Below are 27412 nucleotides of genomic sequence, written 5' to 3'. Positions count from 1 at the left end.
GAGATCACTCATCCAATCCTTCAGAGATAATTGTTTGTAAGGTTTCCTATTAGTAGATATTAATATTTCCCATATTTGCCCATTCTGAATCTTCCTGATTTGGAAATTATGGATTTCTATACTAGTTAACGATTTTAGTATCAAAATAAGTAATGACATGTCTCAGAGTTCAGAATACTCCTTTCCTTTCATTATTTGATAACTTCAGATATAATAATGGTGGGCCAGTATTCTTCTCTGGGCTCTAATAATCAACAATATGTAAAGTTTCTAGTTTTTCAGTTATAGTTGTGGTGGCTAGCTAATCAAACCTTTAAAGAAATTATTGCATTTTCACATTTTAAAAAGAAGCAAAATTCCTCTTTGTACTGATAAGTATATGTTGCATATATGTGTAGCATATATTGCATACATTATATTTTTTATTGATTGTATTTGCAATACTTCTACTGAAATGTGGCATGTTTAACATGCTTATGTTGTTTAGATCCCTAGATTTTACCTCAAGCCTGATTAAATAGTGATGTTAAATCCCCATCCCCAAAGAGCTGGGGCGGAGCAGCAGGTAGAGTCCTGTACTGCAGGCCACTGAAGCTGACTGTAGATGTGTAGGTCAGCGGTTCAAATCTCATTACCAGCTCAAGGTTGACTCAGCCTTCCATCCTTCTGAGGTGCATAAAATGAGGACCCGGATTGTAGGGGCAATATGCTGGCTCTGTTAAAAAGTGCTGTTGTTAACATGTTGTAAGCCGCCCTGAATCTAAGGAGAAGGGAGGCATAAAAATTGAATAAATAAATAAATCTATAAAGTTCTAAAAACTGTAATCTTGAAATAGAGAACCATATTTCAAGATTATAGTTTTAAAGACTTTATAATGCAAGTAAGAACTGTAGCCTAATCAATACAATGGTTCGCAAGAAAGTTGAATTTCATAGGAAAACTAGATGGTGCTATTCCATTTAATGTTACAGTTTATGTGCTTAAAACATGTTTGTCCCCCTTTCCGTCAAAAAAACTGACAGTCAAGATTAAAGGAGCAACTAGAAGCATTTATCCCTAAAATAGTGGCAGACTGAAGAATATTGGCATAAATAAAAGAAAGGTGTATCAGAAATGTTTTTAGTGCTGTAGTGACAGCAGTAAATCATATTTCTTCATTGATAATGTTTCATACTACTTAGGTATTTGAAAAATATTTTGTTTTTATTGTATCAGTCTTTGACTGATTCATACTTTGCGGGCTTAAAATGTAAAACTTTGATTCTTTTAACCCATTGAGATTTATCTTCTCCCAAGATTAGGATAACATATCCATTATGAGATTGTAATAGGCAATCCATGGTGTTTTTTTTTTAAAAAAAAAATCTTTAAACTCCAAACCAGTATTAGATAATGTTAAAGAGAGGAGTAACAAGAAAGCCTGAAACAAATCAAATTTTACCTTGTAAAAAAAGTTAAATTAGGAAGCATAAAAAATATAGAAATTAATTTCTTACTGCAGTCTGGACAGAGTGACTTAAATGACATAGTTTTCAGTAATGTTCATCATATAAACACTTTATTTAATTTAAATACATTTGTTATAGCCACTCATTTCATTAGACTTTGGTTGGCTTAAAATCCAGAAACAGTACAAATGGTTAAGTATAAATAAACAGGCAGAGTAAAACAACCAAAATAATAAATTATACAGATTAGGACTGGGGATCACAAATAAATCAATTAAAATATTAACCCAATCCTGGGATCAGAATTGATTAAGGCAGGGATACTGATAGGAGACATTCTCCCTCGATTCCAATAGATGGCAACATTTGATAAAGGGGACCTGGAGTGCACCCAAAGGACTTTATGTAGGATGACTTTTACCTTGAATTACACCTGAAGCCTACTGGCAATCCATGCAGCTCATCTAGTGCATTTATGCAATGCATAACATGAAGTGCCTGTTATACTGTTCACACCACTGTAATTTGCAGCAGCTGTAGCTTTCAGATGATCTTCAAGGGCAGTGTGCATTGCAATAGTCCAATCATGAAGAAGATGAGGGCATGAACAAATATCTGAAGAGCTTCTCAGTTGAGAATAAGGCAAAGTTAGTATATTTTGAAGCAGGAGCTGCTTGTCAGGAAGATCCCCCAATTGCTATTTTGAATTGGAAAGGACAACCCATCCAAGACCAATAATAAAAATATCCCCCACCTCAGGGAAATCAAAGAATCATAGCTACAGCTTTGTCAGAATTGAATCAATCTGTTCTTCCCTATCTAGATCTGCACAGCCTGCAGAAACTGGGTTGGTATGTTGACAGCTTCATCTGTGCAACCCATGGGTAAGATTATTCAGCTGGGTATCAACATATTGATGATGCCAAAGCCCAATAGTTTCGTGTAGTTGTTAAACAGAAGGGGAGAGAGCCATTCGGCACTCCACAGTGATGGGCCAAGAACACAATCCGCCCTACCCGATCAAAACAACCAACTAAGACTGATTACTTGAGGAGAAGGTGAACCGCTCAATACAGTGCCTCCCTTTTCCAGCACCTGCAACCAGTTCAGGAGAATACCTCGGTTATTGGTATCAAAAGCCAACCTAATTTTCAGCAAACAGACTAAGTATTGCAAAAATGATTGTTCATTGGAAAAAGCAAATTTAATAAGATAAATCTTGGTGCTTCTAAGTTGTAAATAATTCTATTTTGTCACTCTAAGTAAAAAGTAATTTGGAATCTTTCTTATTGGTTCAGGAAGTCAGATCATTTTTTTTAATAAAGGAAAATTTTAAGACTATCTTCGATAAAACTGGGAACATTTTATCAATTTCTCAGTGTATTCCCTTTTTTTCCTAATTATGGTATAATAAACACTATTGGACAGGAAATTGGGTTGCTGTTTGTGTATAGAAAAAGAAAAGCGGTGTATTTAAAAAAAACTAAGTATTTTGGCATTCACATTGTATACATTACATATATATAGTACCTGTGGAATGGCTGCTAAAACAATGATTGTATTAGAGTTTTGATTATAAAGAGACAAACATTTTGAATATACTAATACTATAGGATCATGAGCATCAACTGATCAACCTTTGTCTTGCTACATTGATATGAGATATACCTCCTCAGCCAGTATCTTTCCATGCTTACATTTTCCAAACTAAGAATTGCTCACTGTGAATTGTAGACTGTCAGATTATTGACTCATTTTACACATTTTGTCCAGTTATAGTTTTCTGAAACCAGAGGCAGAGCTGTGTGGAATGATACCTACTGAAGATGCTGAAAATCAGATGAGGGCTCTTTTCCTAAATATTCTGCTTTTCTTTCATCATGTATTTGCTTCTAATACACAATTGTTGGGGGTGGGGGGCTTTTGTATTTCGGTGGCATTTCCTTGTTCCCCTATTTAAAAAGAGAAAAGTAGTATAGGGTGCTGCTTTTTAGCTGATGAGAAAAGAAAGGTTGAAAAATACTTCATTCTTTTCATCTTATCTCCTCAAGGGTAAATCACTTGTTAGTATATTCTTGCCTGAATCTACAAGAATCAATTAACAATACAGAGTGCAGTGCAGTTAATTATAGAATTTCAATCCTAGTATTTCCCCCCAAAAATCAGATCTTTTTGCATATCTTTAACTTTTTATGTGAGTTTTAATGATGTATGTAAAGGGAATCTAAGTTGGAAGAAAAACACGCCAAAAGTCTAGTCTACATTGCATTTCTTTCATACCAAAGGTTAACGTGATGTACCACTGTGAAAAAGTATTCACCCTCTTAGTGCATTTAAAGAGATAAACAATGCCAGCTGGATCAGTATTTCATGACTATTAAACCAGTGGTGTGAAACTTGTGGATTGGATGCATCACATGCTAACCATAGCCACACCTGGTTTAGCAAAGGGAAAAATGATGCAATGGAAGCTTGACACCCCCATCTGTAAACAGTCAATTGATTTTGATCAATCCTGGCCAAACTTTGTTGTCTCTCATGACAGTAAAGTTTTTACTTCAGCATGCCTAATTATTCAGAAGGAATCTTTGAAAATCTCAATAAAATAGTTAGTTATTCCTAAAGTGCTGGCCTAGTGATCAGGAGATGCGAGTCTTACTTTCAGAATGAAATCCAACTGGGTAACCTTGAGCCAGTCACTGTCTCAGCCCAACCAATTTCACAGAGTTTCTGTTGGAAAAATAGGAGGAAGGAGTAGTATGTTTGTTTGGTGCTTTGAGTTACTTATAAAAGTAATAAAGGCAGAATAAAAACAATCTAATACAGGATAGGGATGTCAAACCTGATTTCATTGAGGGCTGCATCAGGGTTATGTTTGACCTCAGGGGGCCAGGTTAGGCGTTGCCAGCTCAACATCACTTGTGTGTGAGATGCCTATGGTGGCCTGAGCGCTCTGCCAACAAAAATGGACCAAAAGAGGATAAATCAGCACCTAAAAACCAATAACTTATTGGACCCAAACCAGCATGGCTTTACTGAGGGCAAATTATGTCAGACTAATCTCATTGGTTTCTTTGACTATGTCACAAAGGTGTTGGATAAAGGTGGTGCCATGGATATTGCCTATCTGGACTTTAGCAAAGCCTTTGATACGGTTCCACATAAAGAGCTGATAGATAAATTAGTGAAGATTGGACTTAATTCAGTGGATTTGCAGCTGGCTGAAGCGTAGATATCAGAGGGTTGTTGTTAATGGTGATTATTCTGAGCAGAGCCTGGTTACAAGCGGTGGGTCCTATTCTTTTTAATATCTTTGTGAGTGACATAGGGGAAGGTTTGGTAGGGAAGGTTGGCCTATTTGCCGATGACTCTAAAGTGTCCAATATTCCTGGAGGCGTCTGTAATATGGCAAATGATGTAGCTTCACTAGATAAGTGGTCAAAGCAATGAAAACTGCAGTTTAATGTTTCCAAATGTAAAATAATGCACTTGGTCAAAAGGAATCCTCAATCTGAGTATAATATTGGCAGTACTGTGTTAGCAAAAACTTCAGAAGAGAAGGATTTAGGGGTAGTGATTTCTAACAATCTCAAAATGGGTGAACAGTGCAATCAAGGCGGTAGAATGCTTGGCTGCATAGCTAGAGGTATAACAAGCAGGAAGAGGGAGATTGTGATCCAACTGTGTAGAGCGCTGGTAAGACCACATTTGGAATACTGTGTTCAGTTCTGGAGACCTCACCTACAAAAATATATTGATAAAATTAAATGGGTCCAAAGAAGGGCTACAAAAATGGTGGAAGGTCTTAAGCATAAAACTTATCAGGAAAGACTTAATGAACTCAATCTGTATAGTCTGGAGGACAGAAGGGAAAGGGCGGACATGATCAAAATATTTAAATATATTAAAGGGTTAAATAAGGTTCAGGAGGGAAGTGTTTTTAATAGGAAAGTGAAAGTGAAAGTGAAAGTGAGGTTAGTTGGAAAGTGAGGTTAGTTGGGGAAAGATCAGAAGCAACAGGAGAAAATATTGTTTTACTGAAAGAGTAGTAGATGCTTGGAACAAACTTCCAGCAGACGTGCTAGGTAAACCCACAGTAACTGAATTTAAACATGTCTGGTATAAACATCCATCCCATATTAAGATAAAATACAGGAAATAATATAAGGGCAGACTAGATGGACCATGAGGTCTTTTTCTGCCGTCAATCTTCTATGTTTCTATGTTTTTTGTCTGCGAAGGCTTCCTGCAATCATCTGTTAGCAAAAATGGAGCTTGGAAGCCCTAGATCTAAGAATCCCGTAAGCCAGATTCGACCCCCGGGCCTTGAGTTTCACACCTCTGATCTAATAAATAAAACAAGCAAGCAAACTCTGATCCATAGTGGCAGTATCTTTTAATAGGTAAAATTTGGGATAATAATGAACAAAAGAAAAACATGAACATATTAGCCTTCTCCCATTTGTCTTTTGTGCTTGGCCTCTGAATCTTTAACAACCATAGTTAAAATGATTGACTTATTGTTTAGGAATGTGTCCATTCAAATTAATTTATGATCCTCATCAGCATATTTTAATTACAATACATTTCTTTGAGTGTTATCGTTTAATGTAGTTCATTGGTAACATCAGCCTATATGTATGTTTTAACAAACTTAACAAACCCCTGAAATTTGGCAAGATGTGTTTCTATTACTTTGGACTTCTGATAATAGTTGGCCAGGGTTAGAATTTTAGCAACAATGTTCTTAATTATTTTTGAGAATAATTTTGATAATCTGAATAAAAATAACAGAATAATTTTACTTATTCTGTTTCTTTTATACACAAATATATATAGAGAAGGATTTATTCAATGTCTGTATCTGAACTCAGGGCTGTGATGAATAATTTGATAGGTTTCAGAAGAGAGGAGAAAATATAAGCAAATGTAATTCATGATTACCATAGTGCAAGTTGGAAGGCCCTAGGACTTGAAAAAGAAATTTATTATGATAGTTATTAACTGCAGGTTAAGTTTTGCAATATTGCTGCATTTTTTAATGAATATACTGCATAGTTGCATGTATAGGCATGCATGTGTATATTTATACTTATGTGTATAGCTTCTACTGCAGCAAGCTGAAATTACAGTTTACAATATTTTCCAGTAACCACCCTACCTTGTGTCTGATAGATGGGTTAAGCTGATTCCTAACCAGCATAATATTTTGGAGCTGAAATCATAAAACATCTTGAGAGTACCCGATTGGAAAAGATTGCCATATTTATTTCCACATTGTGAATTAGGCTAGGAGAATAGTACATACCGTAATTATTTCCCAGTATAGTTTATTAATGCACTTCTATTGCTAATATTGTTAATCATGAGGTGAATCTGAAGCATTTTCAACAGGAAATCCCTCTTACTTTAGGTAGTAGAGAAATCTACCTAACTTCCCTACCAGTTCGGAAGAGGTTTTTCATCTCGAAACTTAAGCTTAGTTATTACAATTGTAGTGAGAAAGATTGTTTTGTACATCATCAAATTGATACAGTGTTGTTATTCACAAGAGAGAGAAGTCAGCAGGTGTGCAGCATCCCTGAAGTTTTCATCTGTATCCAAAAATATTCTGTAATTGTATTTTTCTTTGACTGAATGCACTCAAACTGAACAGTAGGATATAGGGACCTTGGAGGTCTCCTACCTAGACCAACCCCCTGCTCAAGCAGAAGAACCTACCATTTCAAATAAATGATTCTCCAATCTCTTCTTAAAAACTACAGTGATGGAAGACCACCTTGTGGTGGCAAGCTGTTCCTCTGACTAATTGTTCTCACTAACAGGAAATTTCTTCTTAATTCTGGGTTGCATCTGGTTTTGTTAAGCTTTCATCTGTTACTTCTTATTTTGCTCTCAGATGCTTTGAAGAATAGTTTGATCCGTCCTCCCTGTGGTAGCCCCTCAAATATTGGAATACTGCTATCATGTCACCTGCATTCCTTCTCTTCACTAGACTAAACACTTCCAATTCCTGCAACTGTTCATTATACAGTTTAGTATCCAGCCCCCTAATCATTGTGGTTGCTCTTCTCTGAACTCTTTCCAGAGTCTCAACATCTTTTTTGTATCATGACCAAAACTGAACTCAGTATAAGCACTAAATCGAATGTATAGAACTTGACTAGTTGATTCAGAGAGGACTTTAAGACTATACAAGTAGTAATGCAATAAATATTGTAACATTTTACAAGAACTATACACTTTTTCATAAAATTAATTTTACACCATTTGTGAATAATTCAAGATCAAAGTAAAAATTTGGTTAGCTGCTCTATAGGAATATTGCAATATACTATTCAGGTGCGGTGGCCTAGAAATGGAGCTCTCGCCTCACAATCAGGAGACCTTGTGTCCCATCTTAGGTAGAGACAGATATTTATCTCACTGAGTATAATGAGAATATTTCTGCTGAATAAAACTCCACATTGGCGACAGGAAAGGCATCTGTCCATTAAACACTCAGCTGCTCCAGTCAGTTGCCTAGATTCCACCCTACAAGGGATTATGGAATCGTTAAAAGAAGATTATGATTGTAATATACTACTCACTCATGGCTATGAGCAGCAGTTTTTGTTTTGTTTGAATGGTGGCCTCCGTGCAAAGAAATCCACAAGACCTTTTGCCTTCGAAAAATTTCTGGACAACTCAAGAAAAGCAGAGCTTGTCCAATTATCACAAAATGGTGACCTTTTTTAGGGTAGAGTGGGGAAAAATGAAATTGGAATTAAAAAGTTCTCACAGTAGTTAACAATCTATATCAAAAAATAAATGCATAAAAAGTGACATTGGGAAATTCATTGCAGATTGTTTACAAATTACAACATTTATAAAAGTGATCATTAAAGGAATTATTGTCAAAACAAGTCCTCTGTAGTATGTTCCAGCACATGCTGCTGCCTGAAAATACTTTCCTTCCCAGTTCCCCGATGCACATCGTAGAGCCACGCACTTTCCTCTTTCTCCGCAAACTCGCCTTCTTTTTCTCCTGGCAAGGTCTGCCACTGAAATGCAAGAATTGGAGGGGAAAGTGTTGTCAGGTGGCAGCGCTTGTTGCATGCGCCATTTTTTTGAATCGCGGAGGGGATCTGCCACCTGAAACATGTGGATTGTGCAGGAAATAATTTTCAGGTGGCAGCCCCATGATCCCCTCCCCAATTCCAAAACTGGTGCCTGCAACTCAAGTATTGTGGAGCAAAGAGGCAGTGCCTGCTGCACATGCCATTTTGGAATCAGGGAGGGGAATCAAAACTCCTTCATGATTCTTGCGTTTCAGGCAGCAGATCCCATTCTCGATTCCAAAAACAGCAGGTGCGGCAGGTGCTGCCACCTGAAAACTCTGTCTTTCATGCAACCTCCTCAAAGCAGCGGTCAAGATGACAAGCAACAGGGATAAAGCAGAGCTACTCAACACATTTTTTGCATCTGTCTTTATACAGTCCAACCTATCAAAAACAGCATCACAAACAACGTATTACAAACACAAGTTAAAATAGGGAAGAAAATGGTAAAGGAACACCTGTCTATCCTAAACAAATTCAAATCACCAGGACCAGATGGATTGCACCCAAAGGTTCTGAAAGAACTGGCAGATGAGATATCAGAACCACTGAACTATACCTTTCAAAGATCCTGGAGCACTGGGAAACTGTTACAGGACTGGAAAAGAGCTGATATAGTTCCCATCTTCAAGAAAGAAAAAAAAAACAGATCCAGGAAGCTACAGGCCTATTAGCCTGACCTCAATACCAGGGAAGATTTTGGAAAAGATAATCAAGCAACAAATCAACAAACACCTAGAAACAAAGTAATAACCAAAAGCCAACATGGGTTTGTCAAAAACAGATCATGCCTGACTAATTTTATAGCATTCTTTGACAAAGTGACAAAATTAGTGGACCAGGGGAATTCTGTCGATATAGTTTACTTGGACCTCAGTAAGGCTTTTGACAAAGTAGACCATAGCCTACTACTAAATAAAGTTGAACAATGTGGGATGGGCAGCACCTACTAGATGGATTTGAAACTGGCTGACCATCCGCACGCAACGTGTAGTGCTCAGTGGAATTGCGTCTAGATGGAGGGAAGTATGCAGTAGAGTACACGAGTACACTTCAACCTCTTCATCAATGTCTTGGATGAGAGGATAGATAGGGAACTCATGAAATTTACAGATGACACCAAACTGGCAGGAATAGCCAACACTCCAGAAGACAGGCTGAAGATACAGAAGGATCTTGCCAGACTTGAACATTGGGCTCTATCTAACAAAATAAAATTCAATTGTGAAAAATTCTACATTTACGCAAGAAAAACAAAATGCACAGGTACAGAATATGTGGTATATTGCTCAACAGTAGTAACTATGAGAGGGATCTTGGTGTCCTAGTGCACAACCATTTAAATATGAGCCAGCAGTGTGCAGCAGTTGCCAAAAAAGCCAACGCAGTTCTAGGCTGCGTTAACAGAGGGATAGAAACAAGATCGCGTGAAGTGTTAGTACCACTTTATAAGGCCGTGGTAAGGCCATACTTGGAATACTGCATTCAGTTTTGGTCGCCACAATGCAAAAAGGATGTTGAGACTCTAGAAAAAGTGCAGAGAAGAGCAACAAAGATGATTAGGGGACTGGAGGCTAAAACATGAAGAACGGTTGCAGGAACTGAGCATGGCTAGTTTGATGAAGAAAAGGATCAGGGGAAACACGATAGCAATCTTCCAGTATCTCAGGGGTTGTCACAAAGAAGAAGAAATCAACCTATTCTCCAAAGCACCTGAGGATAGAACAAGAAGCAATGGGTGGAAGCTGAACAAGGAAAGAAGCAACTTAGAACTAAGGAGAAATTTCCTGACAGAACAATTAATCAGTGGAACAGCTTGCCTCCAGAAGTTATGAATGCTCCAACACTGGAAGTTTTAAAGAAGATGTTGGAAAACTATCTGTCTGAAGTAGTGTGGGGTTTCCTGCCTAAGCAGGGGGTTGGGTCACTTCCAACTCTGTTGTGTTGTTACTGTTGTTGTTGTTATTATTATTAGGGGGTGAGTGGCTCCTGCTGGCCACATATGGCATAACCTGTTTTTGGATTCGGGGAGGGGATCACAGCACTGCCACCCAAAAATGCTTTCCTCCTTCCACCTGAAAATGCTTTCTGCCCCAGCAATCTCCGCTGCCTGGAGATCTCCACTGCTTTGGGGGACATTGATGCATCCAGCCATTGCAGTAGCCATTCCAGGGAGACAAAGTTGTAGGGGCAATCTGAGGGTGTGAGGGAGGGCAGAGGGCCAGAGCATCAGCACGCCCAGTTCCTCTGCCTCTACTCCTCCAACACCAACCATAGCACCTGCAAAGTTAAGAGCGTACATCTTCCCCCTCTCCTTCAAATGATCAATCAATTCCCCATCCCCCTTCCATGCTATGGAAAACGCTTTTCTTCCTGAATCCAAAAATGGAGCGTGTAGAGGCAAAAAAGGAATATCACGTTTTCGGGCGGTTCCAGGCAGCAGAGATTGCAGCAACAGTGTTTTTGGGTGGCAGCGCCTTGTCTTACCCCCTTGCGCAGTACCCAATTCACCAACCGAGTCCTGACCTCCGTGCTTCCCTGGGCTGCTTGCAGAATCTGGCTCCAATGAAAGGCCAATATTATGTTTATGAGATGGCAGCATCGAGGAGAATTGAAGTGCTGCATCGCGCCTTGCTGCAAGAAAGCCAGGCTTTCAATGCTATAGGTGGGAACCTGAGGGCATTTCAAGAATGGAACCTTCGGTGCCAAGTCCATCTTCTACCCCCATGAAAATCATACCCCTCCCCATCCCAGTCACTGCAATTAAATGTGTTTAGGGTGATAGGGTTTGTTTTAAACAGAGAAAAATATCTGTGCTGCTCATTATCAAAATCCCGAGTGGAAGTGAGGATGCTGCTGATCCTGATGCTGGTAGGCAGAGGCAGAATTCTTTTCCCCTTGTTTTCTTCCCCCCAAATTAAGATGTGTTCTATAATCCGGTGCATTTTATACTCCGAAAAATATGGTAAATTAAAATTTGTGTATGCATGTTTCAAAGTGATTGTGCATTCCAAAGTGCATTAGAATGTTCAGGAATATGAACAAAGCTCATGTTTTAAAGGAACCACAGAATTCATGTGATTCATTAAAATAGCAGCAAACATGAAAAAGATGTGGCTTATTTAAAGAACTCCTGCATAATATGTGTTCAGTGTGTGTTCCTAAGCACTTACTGTCAGTAGTTTATTAAATCTATGGGACTGGAGACAAAAACCTTGAAGAACTTCAGATAAATCTTTTATACTGTAGAAGAAAATGAGAGTAGCTGTATGAAGTCTATTAAATCTCCCCAATGAAAAATTAAAAAAAATATTGATTAAAAAAAAAGTAATGGTTTTCATGGTGTATAATATTGCACAGAGTACAAGATGTCTTTAAAAAAACCTATATACTGTTTTAACAGATACAAGGAGATCTGGTAGAATTATTATTATGAGAGGAATACAATAACTATAGTGTATTTCAAGGAAAAAGCATAGCAATAGAAAGGGAGGTGGAATCTAAAATATGTGGTTGAAAGCTTTTGGATTAAAATAAATATAAGTACAGGTAGTACTCTTAATTGGGATTGGCAGTTAGTATGCTCGTGACAGTCGTAAAGCATCGTGATTTAACTAATTTTTATCTTTTGTGAGGAGTCATTAAGTGAACACCATAGTTGATATAATAACAACAATAACAGCAGAGTGGGAAGGGACCCAACCCCCTGCTTAGGCAGGAAACCCTACACTACTACAGACAAATGTTTATCCAACATCTTCTTTAAAACTTCCACTGTTGGAGCGTTCACAACTTTGGAGGCAAGTTGTTCCACAGATTAATTGTTCTGTCAGGAAATGTCTCCTTAGTTCTAAGTTGCTTCTCTCCTTGATCAGTTTCCACCCATTGCTTCTTGTTCTTTCCTAGATGCTTTGGATAATAGTTTGACTCCCTCTTTATGGCAACCCCTGAGAATACTGCTATCATGTCTCCCCTAGTCCTTTTCATTAAACTAGACATACCCAGTTCCTGCAATCGTTCTTCCTGCAATCGTTCAGCGTCTGCCTCTTCTCATCCAGTAGAACCAGCCTTCAGTTCCCTATATCAGTAGTATATTAGTGTATTGGTTTATTTTTTAGCTCATTAGGTATTATAAGGTTTTTGTTTTCTGTAAGTCAGGCGAGGGAGTCCATTCCACTATGTATCTTGCACTGAGTCTTCAGGATGCGTCAGATCTGGACTACACTCCCCCCTCCCCCCATGCAATTGTGCCCAATTCTCAGAGACTCTCTGCTTGGCAAGATTTCTTTGAAGTGATTTGTTCTTGCATACATTCTCAGGTTAAGAGAGAAGGATTGTCCCAAGGTCACTCAAGCAGGCTTTGTGCCAAAGCAGGACTATAACTCACAGCCTCACATTTTCTAGCCCGATGCCTTAACCACTACATCAAACAGGCTTCCATCGTGTGGTTTACAAATATAGCAAACATACAAGTGCATTATTTTCTGTATCTCATATTAGTGACTTTATTTTTCTTTTATAGACCATGCGAAGACATAGAAATGAAGTGACAATTGAACTTAGAAAAGTAAGTATTTAATAAATTCTATATTGGGTGTATTTTCATGTTAAATCATCATCATCATCTTGTAGAAGCGTTTCACAGATAGTATTGTTTTTTCGAATCATGAATTATTTTCCACTTAGCTAAAATTGTTTACATGGCTCTTAATATTGATAGAGTCTTAGCTGATTATTTGAGGTTACTGGAGAAATAGGGTAAAGAAATATCTTCATTTTTCCCCCTAGTGATGCTGAGAACAGCAATAGTGTCTCAAAAATAGTTTATTTTCTGTGGGTTTTAATTACAGTTTCTTGAGGAGTCACTATTTGTACATTTAACTGCAGCATTTATTAACCCTTTAAATGATAGTGTTGCTTCTTACAATACCAATCAATCATCATTTTGGTCACTCGTGGTGTTTGCTTTTTTCATTTTTTCTCTTTATATCATCACCATTTTTGCTAGGAAACTGCAAAAATTAGGTTCCCGTATTGCATATTACTAATAGTTTTCAAAGCTCTGGTTTGAAACACATTATTTTTCTGAAAACAATCATTTTCTGAATAAAATTTGAACTGTTAACCTGACCTGATGGCATAGATGAAGTGTGGGTAAAAACATTTTGTTAAAATAAATAATTTAATGTCAGGAGTAGAAAACGTTGAGTTAGAATATGAATAATATGATCACCTGATAACATTTGTGTGAGCACAAAATAAGTTAAGAAGGGAGCAGAACTATAAGACAGCAACCATCTATATGTTGAAGCTGTAACTAATAGAATCAGAAAAGCTTAGGCCTAGAATGGCCTTGCTTCCCAATATAAAACAGTTTAGTGGAGACAACAGGGTTGGTCGTTCTCAGTTGAAATTTCATTGTTCTTCAGATTCATCTTAGAAGTCCTCAGAAAACCTTTGTGCCTGGATTAACCCAGCAAAACAACTCATGAATTTTATTTTGTACAATAGTTCTCCTTCTATGCCAGTGGCACATTTCCCCCCCCTCCCCGTTTTAAACAGTTGATGGTTTTGGTAGAAGCACTAGGGTGGAGGGGAAGGGCTCCTTTCCTTAAATAAGTAAAAGGCAAAAAAGAAAAAAATGCTGAAGAAGAATAGGAAAATTGATTCAACAGATTTGCCAGTTGGTCTGTACTAACAATCATTAGAAAGAAAAGGAACACAAGTTAGTTAAGAAAATGGTTAATAAGATGTGTTTGGAGCAGCTACACTTGTGCTACTTACCGGTATCTCATTCATAACACCAGATTGGGAAGAAGAAAAGCAGTTGTCTTTGTGCATCTTCATCTCCTTTGTGGCGCCAAGATCAAACAGAGGAAAGAACGTGGAACTCTTAAAATTTTGTATGCATTGTCAAAATTTGATATTAGAGAATTATACAAAATATTAAACTAGCAGTTGGTTTAATTGCGCATACGTACAGTCCCCACTAAATATTTTCAAGGATTATTTTCTTGCCGTTATTTACTACTACTTGGGGTTTTTTATTTTGAAGTGTGCAATTCCATATAAATGCACTTAGAAGTACTGAACTCACAGATACTTATTTCTAAATAATGTATTCTGTTTAATACAGAAATAGTGAAAAACACACAAAGTAGCCAAGCGTTGTTTTAAGTAGCAGCTGTTGCTTATACTCGATATATTAAATATATAAAGTGTGTTAAAATATGTTTAGAATTAAATAGAAGAACAAAATATTCAGAATACAAACTGTTCAGACACAAACGGGTGTTTATAGCTTCACTAAAACCATTCTAACCCTAATTAGAATGATTTTGATCTCAGAACAGTCCTGTAAGATCTGTTGGGCTATTTCAAGATTAGAATACTTGTAGTAAAGGTAAAATAGTGTTGAAATAGTTCTAGTGAAACTCAAAACTATTTAATGGAACTATTTAGTCTTGAAGTACAATTGTTTGCATAACTCTACAATAAATGCAAACGTAGCTTATAAATGCTCCTATTTTTAAATTGATTTAAATCTATAATAATAATTTCATTACTTTTTAGGAATGTCTAAAAAGACCTTGTTTTAACTGAATTTATATCATCAGCATATGAGGACCCTTTATTAGCAAATCTGATGATAAAGACAAACCTTTGGGTACTTTAGTTTGTCAGCAAGGGACAAAATAGTGGAGTAAATAAAAACCTTATTTCTGATAACTTTCAGTACTATGAACTTTTACACAAGAGTGCGAATCTTCACTTTCTGTCATTAACTTTTATAGTGACCCCAAATGAAAAATCTGTTGTTTTACTTTTTACACACATGTGATGGCTTTTCCAGATGCGTGTGGACTGAAACAGAACACATGTGCTTTATGATCTATAGTTCATTTCATCCAATATGTGCTGAATTAGTTTTGGTTACATTAATTTAGGGATTGTTATTTTTTCAATTATGGTTTTTACATTAATGTAACACAATCTTTTAAGTTCTCGTCTCTAAACTCAGAGCTAAATTGTATTAAATTCAGAAACCTCCCAGATTATCTACATTCTTCCTGCCTGCTTGTATGAAAATACACGTAAGGTAATATCTCAAGCATCTGCTAATATAAATTCTCCTCTAGAATATTTGTCAAGAAATATGCTGCAAACTACTGTAATACTAGGTAAAGCAGCCATGAACGCTTTGGAAAAGGTATATAGGTATAACTATGTTCTGTACTCTACTTATAAAAATCAGAAAAGTACAAGGAATGGTATTCCATGATATATTCAATGAAAGTGAAAGGTGGACATTGAAAATGCAAAATAGGAAGAGTATTGACACTTTTGAACTTTTGTCTTAGAGAAGACTCTTGAGAATATTGTGGATAGTCAAGAAAACTAACAAAACTAGTGGGCCACATCCCAGATATTGGGGACCCCTGGCCTAAGCTACAATGGAAATGGGTACACCTTTGAAAGTCATCAAGGAACAACATAAGCAACAGATTGTCATGGAGGAAATGTATATTGTAGCTTAGAATTGAAATCACTTTGATGGCACATAATCAATGCACCCATTCACAATATTTATTTATATATTTCACATTATTTATATAGGTAACTTTTCAAGTCATAGATATAAATATATAATCCTTTGTATTTAAAGGATTTATGAGTTAAATAACTTTTGCATGACTAATTAATACATGTAAAGCTTATTTAAAATTTACTTTGAAGAATAAACCTTAAAAAGGATTAAAATATTCATTCATTTAGAACAAAAGAGATGAACATCTGTTGAAAAAAAGAAATGTGCCCCAAGAAGAAAGTTTAGAAGATTCAGATGTAGATGCTGACTTCAAAGCAGTAAGTTATTTAATTAATGGAAACACTATTTCTAATTGTCCTTCCTTTATTCTTTCAAATGGTCTTAGTGGATTTCCATTTGTTTATTTCAATTATATAACCAATCAATCTTACAATTATATTAACAAGTTAATTCCATTAAATGAATCACTGCCTCTTTTCCATGGTGTCCAGTGCTTCGTAATGTTTCATGCATTATATCTCAACACTCACATGATTATGAGTGCTTGCCAACCAGCTAATATTTATAGTTGCAGTGTCTTAAGGTCATAATTGTAATTTGTGACCTTCTGACAAACAAAGTCAATGCTGGAAATCAAATTTGCTTAATGACTATGATTCACTTAATGACCACATGGTTTGCCTAAATGACCATGGTAAAAATGGTCAAAAATGTTTCTGGTTGTGTGATAATTTGCTTAAAAATCACATCTCTTAGCAAGCAAAATTTCAGTACCAATTGTGATTGTAAGTCAAGGACTATCTCTTTTCCACTCCTAGATTTCGTTCCATTTTGACTATTTTTCCCACTGTGATAGCATTGTTTAGCATGCTGGCCAATCATGAATAATATTCTCTTCAGTCCAGTTTCTCTCACTGATGATGAAATCTCCCTAGAATAAGGAACATTTTTTGAAAATCTATAAAGGAAAGAGAAAAAATATATGGGAGATACATTATTTTGTTAATTTAGATTGAAATAGGTTGATAAGATACTTGCTAGAGGCTCTGAATTCTAACAATTGGCTACATAAAACTTATAGTGGTTGTCATTGAGAAAGATAAGCCAAGCCACACTTCCTCTATCTGAGCCTTGATGAATTGCCATTAATACTTATGTTGTATTGAAGTTCTTATCTCTATTTCTTTCATTTTTATATGATTAATAAAGAAAATGGAAACATTCATCCTGTGGTTTTGATTATAATGGTAACATTAGTTTAAAATTCACAGGCTGAATTTTGAATACAGTACTGAATTCTAATGAAAGTTGGCACTAAACAATTTCTTTCTCTTTTTAAAGCAAAATGTTACACTAGAAACTATATTACAGGTAAGTTGATAACAATTATTATTTTCAGCTGGATTTGTTTAATACTTGATCTAATTTTTTGAAATCTGTTTGTTGGTGTAGAATGCTACTAGTGATAACCCTATTATCCAGCTGAGTGCCGTTCAAGCTGCAAGGTAGATATCTATTTTATTTGAAAGACTTAAAGCATTATTAATCTTTTCCTCATATTGTATTTTTATTGATTTGCTTTGTTTTAATTTTACAGAAAATTATTATCAAGTGATAGAAATCCTCCTATTGATGATTTAATAAAATCTGGAATTTTACCAATATTGGTTAAATGTCTAGAAAGGGATGATAAGTAAGTAGTGCTTTTTTCTGAATGTTTGTTTGTAATAGCACTTGAACGTTTTTTCTCTTAAAAGGGCTGTAGTTAGGAACCCCAAAACATTATTCTTCCTAATATATTTTTATTTTGAATACATGTCTGTCTCAGTAATATTATTTCACTATTTTAAACACATCTTAACATTAATAAACTTACAGATTATGATGGTTGTTCTTATTTGTTACATTACACAGTCATTCTACAAATTCTCTACAACTTTCAGTCTTGGAGAATTCAACTTATTTACTCAGGTCATCTTAAATAGCACTTTAAGTGTGGTTCATACTCTTAAATGTAGACCACAGTGATTAGCTTGAAAAACAACTTCAGCATTGTACACTTGACTTTACCTATATGAAATGAAACAGGGTTGATAAACTTGAGATCCCAAATCTGTATGAAAACCTAATAGACTTTTGGTTGTTGTTGTTCCCTTCGGAGAGGGGCGGCATACAAATCTAATAAATTGAATTGAAATTGAATTGAATTGTCTGGGAGTCCCATGTGACCATAATGACTCAAATAAGCAGCAAGGTTACCTTCATTTTTAAATACATGAAAACTTTAGTGCAAACAGATTAAGTTTAATTTAGCTTCAAAAATAACACACTCCAAAAGGATGAAAAATTGAGGGGAAACAATGGAAAATCCAAGCCCTTCCTAACTGCATTGGCTGCCAATTGGTTTTTGGACACAATTCTAAAGCCCCACATGGCATTGGAGCAGACTACTTGCGGGACTGCCTGCTGCCATATGAATCCCAGCGTCTGGTTAGGTCGCACAGAGTCGGCCTTCTCCATGTCCTGTCCACTAGACAATGTCGTTTGGTGGGGCCTAGGGGAAGAGCCTTCTCTCTGGGGGTCCTGGTCCTCTGGAATCAGCTCCCCCTGGAGATTCGTACTGTCCCCACCCTTCTTGCCTTTCGTGAGAGTCTAAAGACTCACCTATGCCGTCAGGCTTGGGGCCATTAGACTCCAGCCCCCTGGACATTGAATGACATGTATGTGGTTGTTGAGTAGGTATGATTGATTTTTAATAATGGAGTTTTTAGTTTAAATTAGTGGGTTCATAGTAATTGTATTTGTATTTGTATCACATTGTTCTTTTACATGTTGTCAGCTGCCCCGAGTCCTCAGAGAGGGGGAAGCATATAAATCCAATAAATAAATAAATAAATAATATGCCCAATGTGATTCGTTCTTTCCCCAAAAATATTCATGGCTTTCAAGGTTACCCACCACCCCAGGACAGAAAGCATTTTGAAATGTAAATCTTTCTATTAATACACTAGAGTGGGTTACAAAACTTGCTTTTAGAGATGATAGGATGAACTTCTTTGATATGTAGAGGAAAATGTCACCTGTGTGACAAATGGACGATAACAAGTGCGCAAAATGGTCTGTGCACTCCATATTTATGCACAGCTGTGCTAAAAGCCATCTAATTTTGAGCCTATTATTGAATAGTTAAGATTGTATCCACAGAGCTGCAACAGTTTTTAGTATACAGTACTGTATTAGAAACTCCAGGGAGGAAAAGCAACCGTCAAATAAAAAGTTATGCCAGGATATTCTGCCAAAATAAACATTTGTGTATTACTATGCAGTTCATAATTTCCTGAAATTATCATTTAAAAAAGGTCAACGTTCAGGGATATTATAATAGCACACATAAAGAATGCATATATTAAAATGTAATGATAGAGTAGTAAATTAATACTTTCATAATAACTGAATGCCTGTTTGTTGCATTTTGTAGATGTCATTTCTAATATATTATATTTTTGTCTTTTTATAAACAGTCCTTCCTTACAGTTTGAAGCTGCTTGGGCCTTGACTAACATAGCATCAGGCACATCTTTACAGACACAAGCTGTTGTACAGTCTAGTAAGTGTTTTAAATATTTAATATTCAAATGAAGTACCTTTTAACAATATAAATAAGCATATATATAATTTCCTCTTTGTGTGGCACATACTTTTTATATCCTTTGCATGCCATGTAAACTATATACCGCATGTAAGTTATTTGGGACGAGTTTATTGGTTCTGAAGTTGTGGATTGAACCATGCATGTTTTTGATCCATATTCTCCTGGTTAGTTAAAATCTCCTGGGAGATGCCAGTTATTGGGTCCATGCAATCATTAATACTTCTTTGGAGAACAGGATGCTGCTTCCTCTTTTAAATGAGCCGGGGTGGCGCAGCAGGTAGAGTGCTGTACTGCAGGCCACTGAAGCTGACTGTAGATCTGAAGGTCAGCGGTTCATATCTCATCACCGGCTCAAGGTTGGCTCAGCCTTCCATCCTTCCGAGATGGGTAAAATGAGGACCCAGATTGTTGGGGCAATATGCTGGCTCTGTTAAAAAAGTGCTATTGCTAACATGTTGTAAGCCGCCCTGAGTCTAAGGAGAAGGGCGGCATAAAAATCGAATAAAAATAATAAATAAATAAACAATTTCAAACGTCATTATGTTAAAGAGCTCCATCATTTATAAAAACTTGCCTATATCTTTACAGTGGATCAGAAAGTATTCAGATCCCTTTAAATTTTTCACTCTTTGTTTCATCGCAGCCATTTGGTAAAACAAAAAAGTTCATCTTATTTCTCATAAATGTACGCTCAGCACTCCATCTTGACAGAAAAAAAGAGAAATGTAGATATGTTTGCAAATTTATTAAAAAAGAAAAACTGAAATATCACATGGTCATAAGTACTCAGATCCTTTGCTCAGTATTGAGCTGAGCTAGTACAGCTAGCTAGTACATGTTTGAGCTAGTACAGCTATGAGTCTTCTTGGGAATGTTGAAACAAGTCCCTCACATCTGGATTTGGGGATCCTCTGCTATTCTTCCTTGCAGATCCTCTCCAGTTCCTTTAGGTTGGGTGGTGAACGTTGGTGAACAGCTATATTCAGATCTCTTCAGAGATGCTCTATTGGGTTGTCAAGGCTCTGACTGGGCCAGTCAAGAATAGTCACAGAGTTGTTCTGAAGCCACTCTTTTGTTATTTTAGCTGTATTCTCAGGGCCATTGTCTTTTTGGAAGGTGACCCTTCAGCCCAGTCGGAGGTCCAGAGCACTCTGGAAGAGGCTTTCTTCCAGAATATCTCTGTACTTGGCCGCATTCATCTTGCCTTCAGTTGTAACCAGTCGTTCTGTCCCTGCAGCTGAAAAACACCCCCTAGCATGGTGTTGCCACCACCACCATGTTTCACTGTTTATTTTATTTATTTATTTATTTAGATTTGTATGCCGCCCCTCTCCCCAGACTCGGGGCGGCTCACAACAAAGTGAAAAACAATTTATAACAAATCTAAATTTCTACTAAAAACATTTTTAAAACCCCATTTTCTAACCACACATACATACATACATACATACATACATACATACATACATACATACATACCATTCATAAATTGTATATGCCCGGGGGAGATGTCTCAGTTCCCCCATGCCTGACGACACAGGTGGGTCTTAAGGAGCTTACGAAAGGCAAGGAGAGTAGGGGCAGTTCTAATCTCTGGGGGGAGTTGGTTCCAGAGGGTCGGGGCCGCCACAGAGAAGGCTCTTCCCCTGGGGCCCGCCAACCGACATTGTTTAGTTGACAATGTTTAGTTGACTGTTGGGATTGTATTGGGCAGGTGATGAGCAGTGCCTGGTTTTCTCCACACATAACGCTTAGAATTAATGCCAAAAGGTTCAATCTTTCTTTTTTTGGGGTGGTGGTGGTAAATTTTTATTGTTTTTCCACACCTTACAGAGATTCAAATTCACATATATCAAATTAGAATCCAATACAATTTAATATCAAATGTCAAATTCTTAATCCAAATTTCCTAATTATTTATCCAATTTATTCTGGTACATATCATTCATCCTGTGCTACCTCCTTTTCAAATCCTATCATCCGGATTTCAGATATTCTCATTCACCCTGATTTGAATTCAAAGTGCCTTTAGCTATCTCAATTTCTCGTGGCTATTTGCTGTTTATCTACCAAAACTGCTGTCGTGCTACAATCCATTTCTTATATTCTTAAACTCATTCTTATTTTTTAAAACCGTCATTTTTTCGTAACTGGCCTTAACAAAATAAATTTCCAAATTTACTTCTCTTTATATCCCAGGAAGGAAAGGAAAGATAACCATTCATATCAAATCTTAATCTAATTATAACAATATCAATATACATTGGAGGAAGGGTTGTGTTTTAAAAAAATTTAAATGTATTTCCCATTAGTTTCATTCCTTTTGTTTCTTTCATTATACCAGTATATAATTTCTGCTTTAACAAATCATAATAATTATATATCATATTATTGTATTATTTTTCAAGAAAAGTATCAAAAATCCCCAAAAAGAAAATAGTAATATTTTCCCCCTAATCTGTATATTTTCCACTGTCGTTCTTAGTGTAATAATCTTCCCTAATAAGTTCCACTGTCAAGCCTGGTTTAATTATTTTCCCTATTCTGTGTGTCACTGTCATAGCAGTGCAATAATCTTCCCTATTCTAATTGCTTTCACTGCCAATTGCAGTACGATAAGCTTCCCTAGTCTATATATTTCCCTAATCTATGTACTGTATTTTCCCTATTCTATATACCTTCCACTATTGAACTCAGTGTAATAAGCTTCCCTAATTATTTGATTCAGCTTTTTCCTACTCCATCCATTTTTTACTATCATACCCAACATAATCAATACTAATTATTATGCCATATTAATCTTTCTTTAATAATCCTTTCCCCTTTCCTCCTATTTATCAGTGTAAATCACATAATGAATTTATAATTCAAATAATCAATAAAACTATCAAAAGTGGCAATCATCCAAAATAACCATAACCACAACCACAACCACTTTCGAATTTCTCATCCATAGTAAACATAATCACAATAACCTTTTTCAATTTTCCTTTTCATAACCATTTCAATTTCCTCTCCTTATTCCATCATTCCATTTTAATTTTTTTTATCTCTAATTTTCTTTTCAGTAATAAACTCCAATAAAATTAAATCATTAATAATTCCAATTCATTTAGTTTAATAGTCAATTCCTTTTATAATTTATAGCTTTATGGGAAAAGACTCAGTCCCTTCCTCTTCTTTGAAGTGCTGCTATCTTCTGCTGTCTTCTGGGTTTTCAATGTCAATGTTCCTAAAATTTCACAAACCTCTTTTCCAATTGCATTATCCAATATGTTTTCAAACAATTCAGTCAGTTCCATCTTAGTTTCTTCTTTCCAGGCCACAGCTGGCAAACAACTTTTTCATGAAAAAAAACAAAAACAAATGTGGAGGCCAAGCAGATATGCTTCCAAACCATATACACAGATTGACTGCTATATTTCCCACAACCACTAGATAGCGCTAAATAACACGTTTGTTCAAATCTTCTGGTATTTAGATAGAATTCCTCTTCCTCTTTCATATGTGTAAATGGGAGAAAAGGAAAAAGAATAGCCTCCACGGTGAAAATTTAAGAGGTCCCAATTTAAAAAGACAAATTTAAAAATAGTTAAGAATCTTAAAAGTCCACTCTTGGCAATTGCTACTTTCAAAAGCCTTTGCACTTTGCCTTGTTGCAAGGGCAGCTGCTTCCTGTCTCCATTTTCGGTTGTTTTCGCTCTGTTGAAATCAAATCGAGCAAAAAAAAACAAAAACAAAAATCCTTTTCGACCACTTCAACTCACCAGCACATCTTTAAATCTCTCCTTCCTCTGTAAGTAATACCTCCAGCTCTTTCCAGATGTTACCAATCATCTTTCCAGCCCAACGTTGCATTGTCTCTGCGGCTGTGTCGGCTCAGGCATGGCGCCTGGCAGGCTTCACCCCACAGCCGGTGCAAGACTAGGCCAGTTTGCCTGGTGGGGCATGCCGGCCCCTACCAGACCCCTGGAAACATCCCCTGCGTCACCTCCCCTTCAGGGAGGATCCAGTCCGGTCCAAAAGGGCCAGAACCCCAGGGCAGTGGGGATTCAGAGCCTTTCCAAGGAAGAGGAAAGGCTCCTGCTGCCGCGGCCATCAGACCCTGCCCCTCTCTCCCAAAAAGTTCAATCTTTGTCTCATCAGACCAGAGAATCTTATTTCTCATGGTCTGTGATTCTTTCATGTGTTTTTGGGCAAACTCTGTGTGGGCTTTCATATGTCTTCCTTCGGGCCACTCTGCCATACAGTCCCGACTGGTGGAAGGCTGCAGTGATAGTTGACTTTGTGCAAATTTCCCCTATCTCCCTACTGCATCTTCAGCTCAGCCACAGTGATGTTTGGGTTCTTCTTTACCTCTCTCACCAAGGCTGTTTTCCCATGATTGCTCAGTTTGGCTGGACAGCCAGGTCTAGGAAGAGTTCTGGTCATCCCAAACGTCTTCCACTTAAGGATTATGGAGGCCACTGTGCTCTTAGGATCCTTAAGTGCTGCAGAAATTCTTTTGTAACCTTGCCCAGATCTGTGCCTTGCCACAATTCTGTCTCTGAACTCCTTGGGTAGTTCCTTTGACTTCATGATTGTCATTTGTTCTGACATTTACTGTGAGCTGGGAGGCTTATATAGTCAGTTTTGTGCCTTTCCTAATCAACCCCAATCAGTTTAATTAAACACAGCTGGAGTCCAATGAAGGAGTAGAAAAGAACCATCTCAAGGAGGATCAGAAGGAAATGGACAGCATATGAATTAAATGTGAATATCACAACCAAGGGTCTGAATACTTATGACCATCTGATATTTCAGGTTTTTTAATAAATTTGCAAAAATATCCACATTTCCCTCTTTTCTCTGTCAAGATGGGGTGCTGAGTGTGCATTAATGAGAAATAAAATGAACTTTTTTGCTTTTACCAAATGGCTGCAATGAAACAAAAAGTGAAAAATTTTAAGGGATCTGAATAATAAAAGGTTGACTCAGCCTTCCACCCTTCCGAGTGGGTAAAATGCGGACCCGGATTGTGGGGGCAATATGCTGGCTCTGTTAAAAAGTGCTATTATTAACATGTTGTAAGCTGCCCTGAATCTAAGGAGAAGAACGGCATAAAAATTGAATAAATAAATAAATAGTTTCTGACCCAGTGTAAAGATATAGGCAAGTTTTTATAAATGATGGAGCTCTTTAACATAATGAACTTTTTTGTTTTCACCAAATGGCTGTAATGAAACAAAGAGTGAAAAATTTAAAGGGGTCTGAATACTTTCTGCATCCACTGTATATCTTAACTATTGTGTTCCTTTATCTTTGCTCCCATGTTTAGATTTGATTGGGAAAGTGAATCCTACTCCCAACCACAACAATAGTCACAATGATAGCTAGATAGCCTCCTTGTTTGAGGCCATTCCTATGAATTGAGGCATATCTCTGATGCTAAGGTCGACATTGATGCCTTGCAGAAATGTTGTTTATGAATTATTTTTCTACTATTACCCTAACCAAGAAAATGTAAATGCAAATATGAATAAATGTTCACACAACCTTGAAATTAGCTCCTAAGTGAGGTGAAAATGAAATATTTTAAATGCACAATTCCCATCCTCTGAATCTAGTGACAGAAAATGAAAGAGTATATAGTCAGTCAGAAATTATTGTTGCAAGAAGATTGCAGATCTTTATATTTTCTTTCAGTCCATTTCAAGGAGAAGATTTTGGGAACTATCCTCTGTAAATAAATAAATTCTTTTTTGCATAGCATATTCTCTTGTATTATAGAGCAAACAGTTTTTTTCTGGGTGGTTAAAGTAGATTATATTATAAAAAATCACTCATTTTCCTCCTGAAATAGCATGGAATGTAGTCCTTAGTTAACATTAGATGAATTTCAACTATTAGTTTTGTGTTATTTTTGTTTCTGTTAAGTACCAAAATGCAATATTTTTCACAAAGATCACATTTCACTGAAGCAACTTTCTATTACAGATGCAGTACCTCTCTTCTTAAGATTGCTCCATTCACCCCATCAAAATGTTTGTGAACAAGCTGTTTGGGCCCTTGGGAATATTATTGGTAAGTAAGAGTATTTGTAAAAATAAATTCAAAGGTATTGAAGGCTTTAAACTCTAATCTTATACATTGGCATTACCTGATAAGACTATGTTTCTCCAAATTTTATTTTTTGTTTTTTACTACTGCAGGAGAAAAAAACATGTTTTGGAGAAATTAGCTTAACGTGCCAAAAATAAATGCAAAATTGCAATTAGATTTTTGTGGAGCAGTTTCTAATGGAGAAACATAGAATCTGTGTCACAGAACATCAGTACCCATACATGTCACTGCATACATTCCAAGAATTTTCCATTATGAATATAATTTTTTTTAAAATTTTCACTTCTGTAGGTGATGGTCCTCAGTGTAGAGATTATGTCATATCACTGGGAGTTGTCAAACCGCTTCTATCCTTCATCAACCCCTCCATTCCCATCACTTTTCTTCGGAACGTCACATGGGTCATTGTAAATCTCTGCAGGAATAAGGATCCCCCACCACCTATGGAGACAGTTCAGGAGGTAAATAAAGAACTACCACTTTGTACTTTTGCAGCTCAGCTGCACTGCAAATAACCTTTCCCATAATATATGATACATTGTCTTAAGGCCTATTCATTTGAGCCTTGTTTCAATAACTAGTTATTCATAAGGTTTTCCTGGGTTTTTTTTTAAAACTGTGACTTCCAGGTCTAATTTTGTTGGTGGAGGAAATACTAACTGTTAAGGCATATTCATGGAAATATCTGAAATACTGCAATTTCTTGAGGAAATTTTCAAGCTTTGAATCCAGATCTGTCTGGACCTAAGATAGTAGTGTGAAAACTGTGCCTCTAAAAATTGAATCCACTGCCTTGTAGTTTATATGTAGTTTATATATTACTTGAGAAATTTATTTATTTATTTATGTATTTATATATGTGCGCGCGTGTGTGTGTGTGTGTGTGTGTGTGTGTGTGTGTATACACATACATATATATACATATATATAGGCTAAAATGTCCTTGAACCACAATAAATAAAATAACTTCACTAGCTTGGCCTTTGGAGATTGTATTGGTAGTCCCCAATTTATGACCATAATAGAAACCAACATTTCTATTGCTTAGAAAGAAACTTGTTAGGTGAGTTTCCCCAGGGATGAAATCCAGCAGGTTCTGATAGGTTCTGGAGAACCAGTAATGGAAATTTTGAGCAGTTTGGCGAACCAGCAAATGCCACCTCTGGCTGGCCTCACCAAGCCATGGCCACAGAACCTGTAGTAAAAAAAAAGGGATTTTGCTCTGTTTCACGACATTTATTGCCACAGGTGTTAAGTGAAGTTGGTAATATGGTTGTTAAGTGAATCTGGCTTCCTCATGGACTTTGCTTGTCAGAAGATCACAAAAGGCGATTACATGATTCTGGGACACTGCAACTAGCATAAATACATGCCAAGCAACTTAACTTTGGTCACATGACCAAGAGGATGCTGCAAAGATTGTAAGTGTGAAAAATGGTCATAAGCCATTCTTTTCAGTACCTTCAAATGTGTAACTTCAAATGATCACTAAATGAATGGGTGTAGGTCGAGAACTGTAAAAGGTATATTGTATTTTTGCTTTCCAAATATTAATGGTAA

General features: G+C 36.6%; 1 protein-coding gene across 1 annotated transcript in view; it reads left to right on the top strand.

The window, feature by feature from the left end:
* KPNA3 (karyopherin subunit alpha 3) overlaps positions 1-27412 on the top strand; it is a 49028-nt gene that overhangs the window by 1772 nt on the left and 19844 nt on the right. The window contains exons 2-9 of the mRNA XM_070732380.1: positions 13072-13116; positions 16326-16415; positions 17440-17469; positions 17551-17603; positions 17696-17791; positions 19620-19705; positions 25727-25813; positions 26144-26313. Of these exons, the coding sequence (XP_070588481.1) occupies positions 13072-13116; positions 16326-16415; positions 17440-17469; positions 17551-17603; positions 17696-17791; positions 19620-19705; positions 25727-25813; positions 26144-26313 (657 nt within the window). The remainder of the gene's footprint in view (positions 1-13071; positions 13117-16325; positions 16416-17439; positions 17470-17550; positions 17604-17695; positions 17792-19619; positions 19706-25726; positions 25814-26143; positions 26314-27412) is intronic.

This window comes from Erythrolamprus reginae, chromosome 1, assembly GCF_031021105.1.
Source record: "Erythrolamprus reginae isolate rEryReg1 chromosome 1, rEryReg1.hap1, whole genome shotgun sequence".
Classification (NCBI taxonomy): Eukaryota; Metazoa; Chordata; class Lepidosauria; order Squamata; family Dipsadidae; genus Erythrolamprus; species Erythrolamprus reginae.
This window is presented reverse-complemented; position numbering and strand designations above follow the sequence as displayed.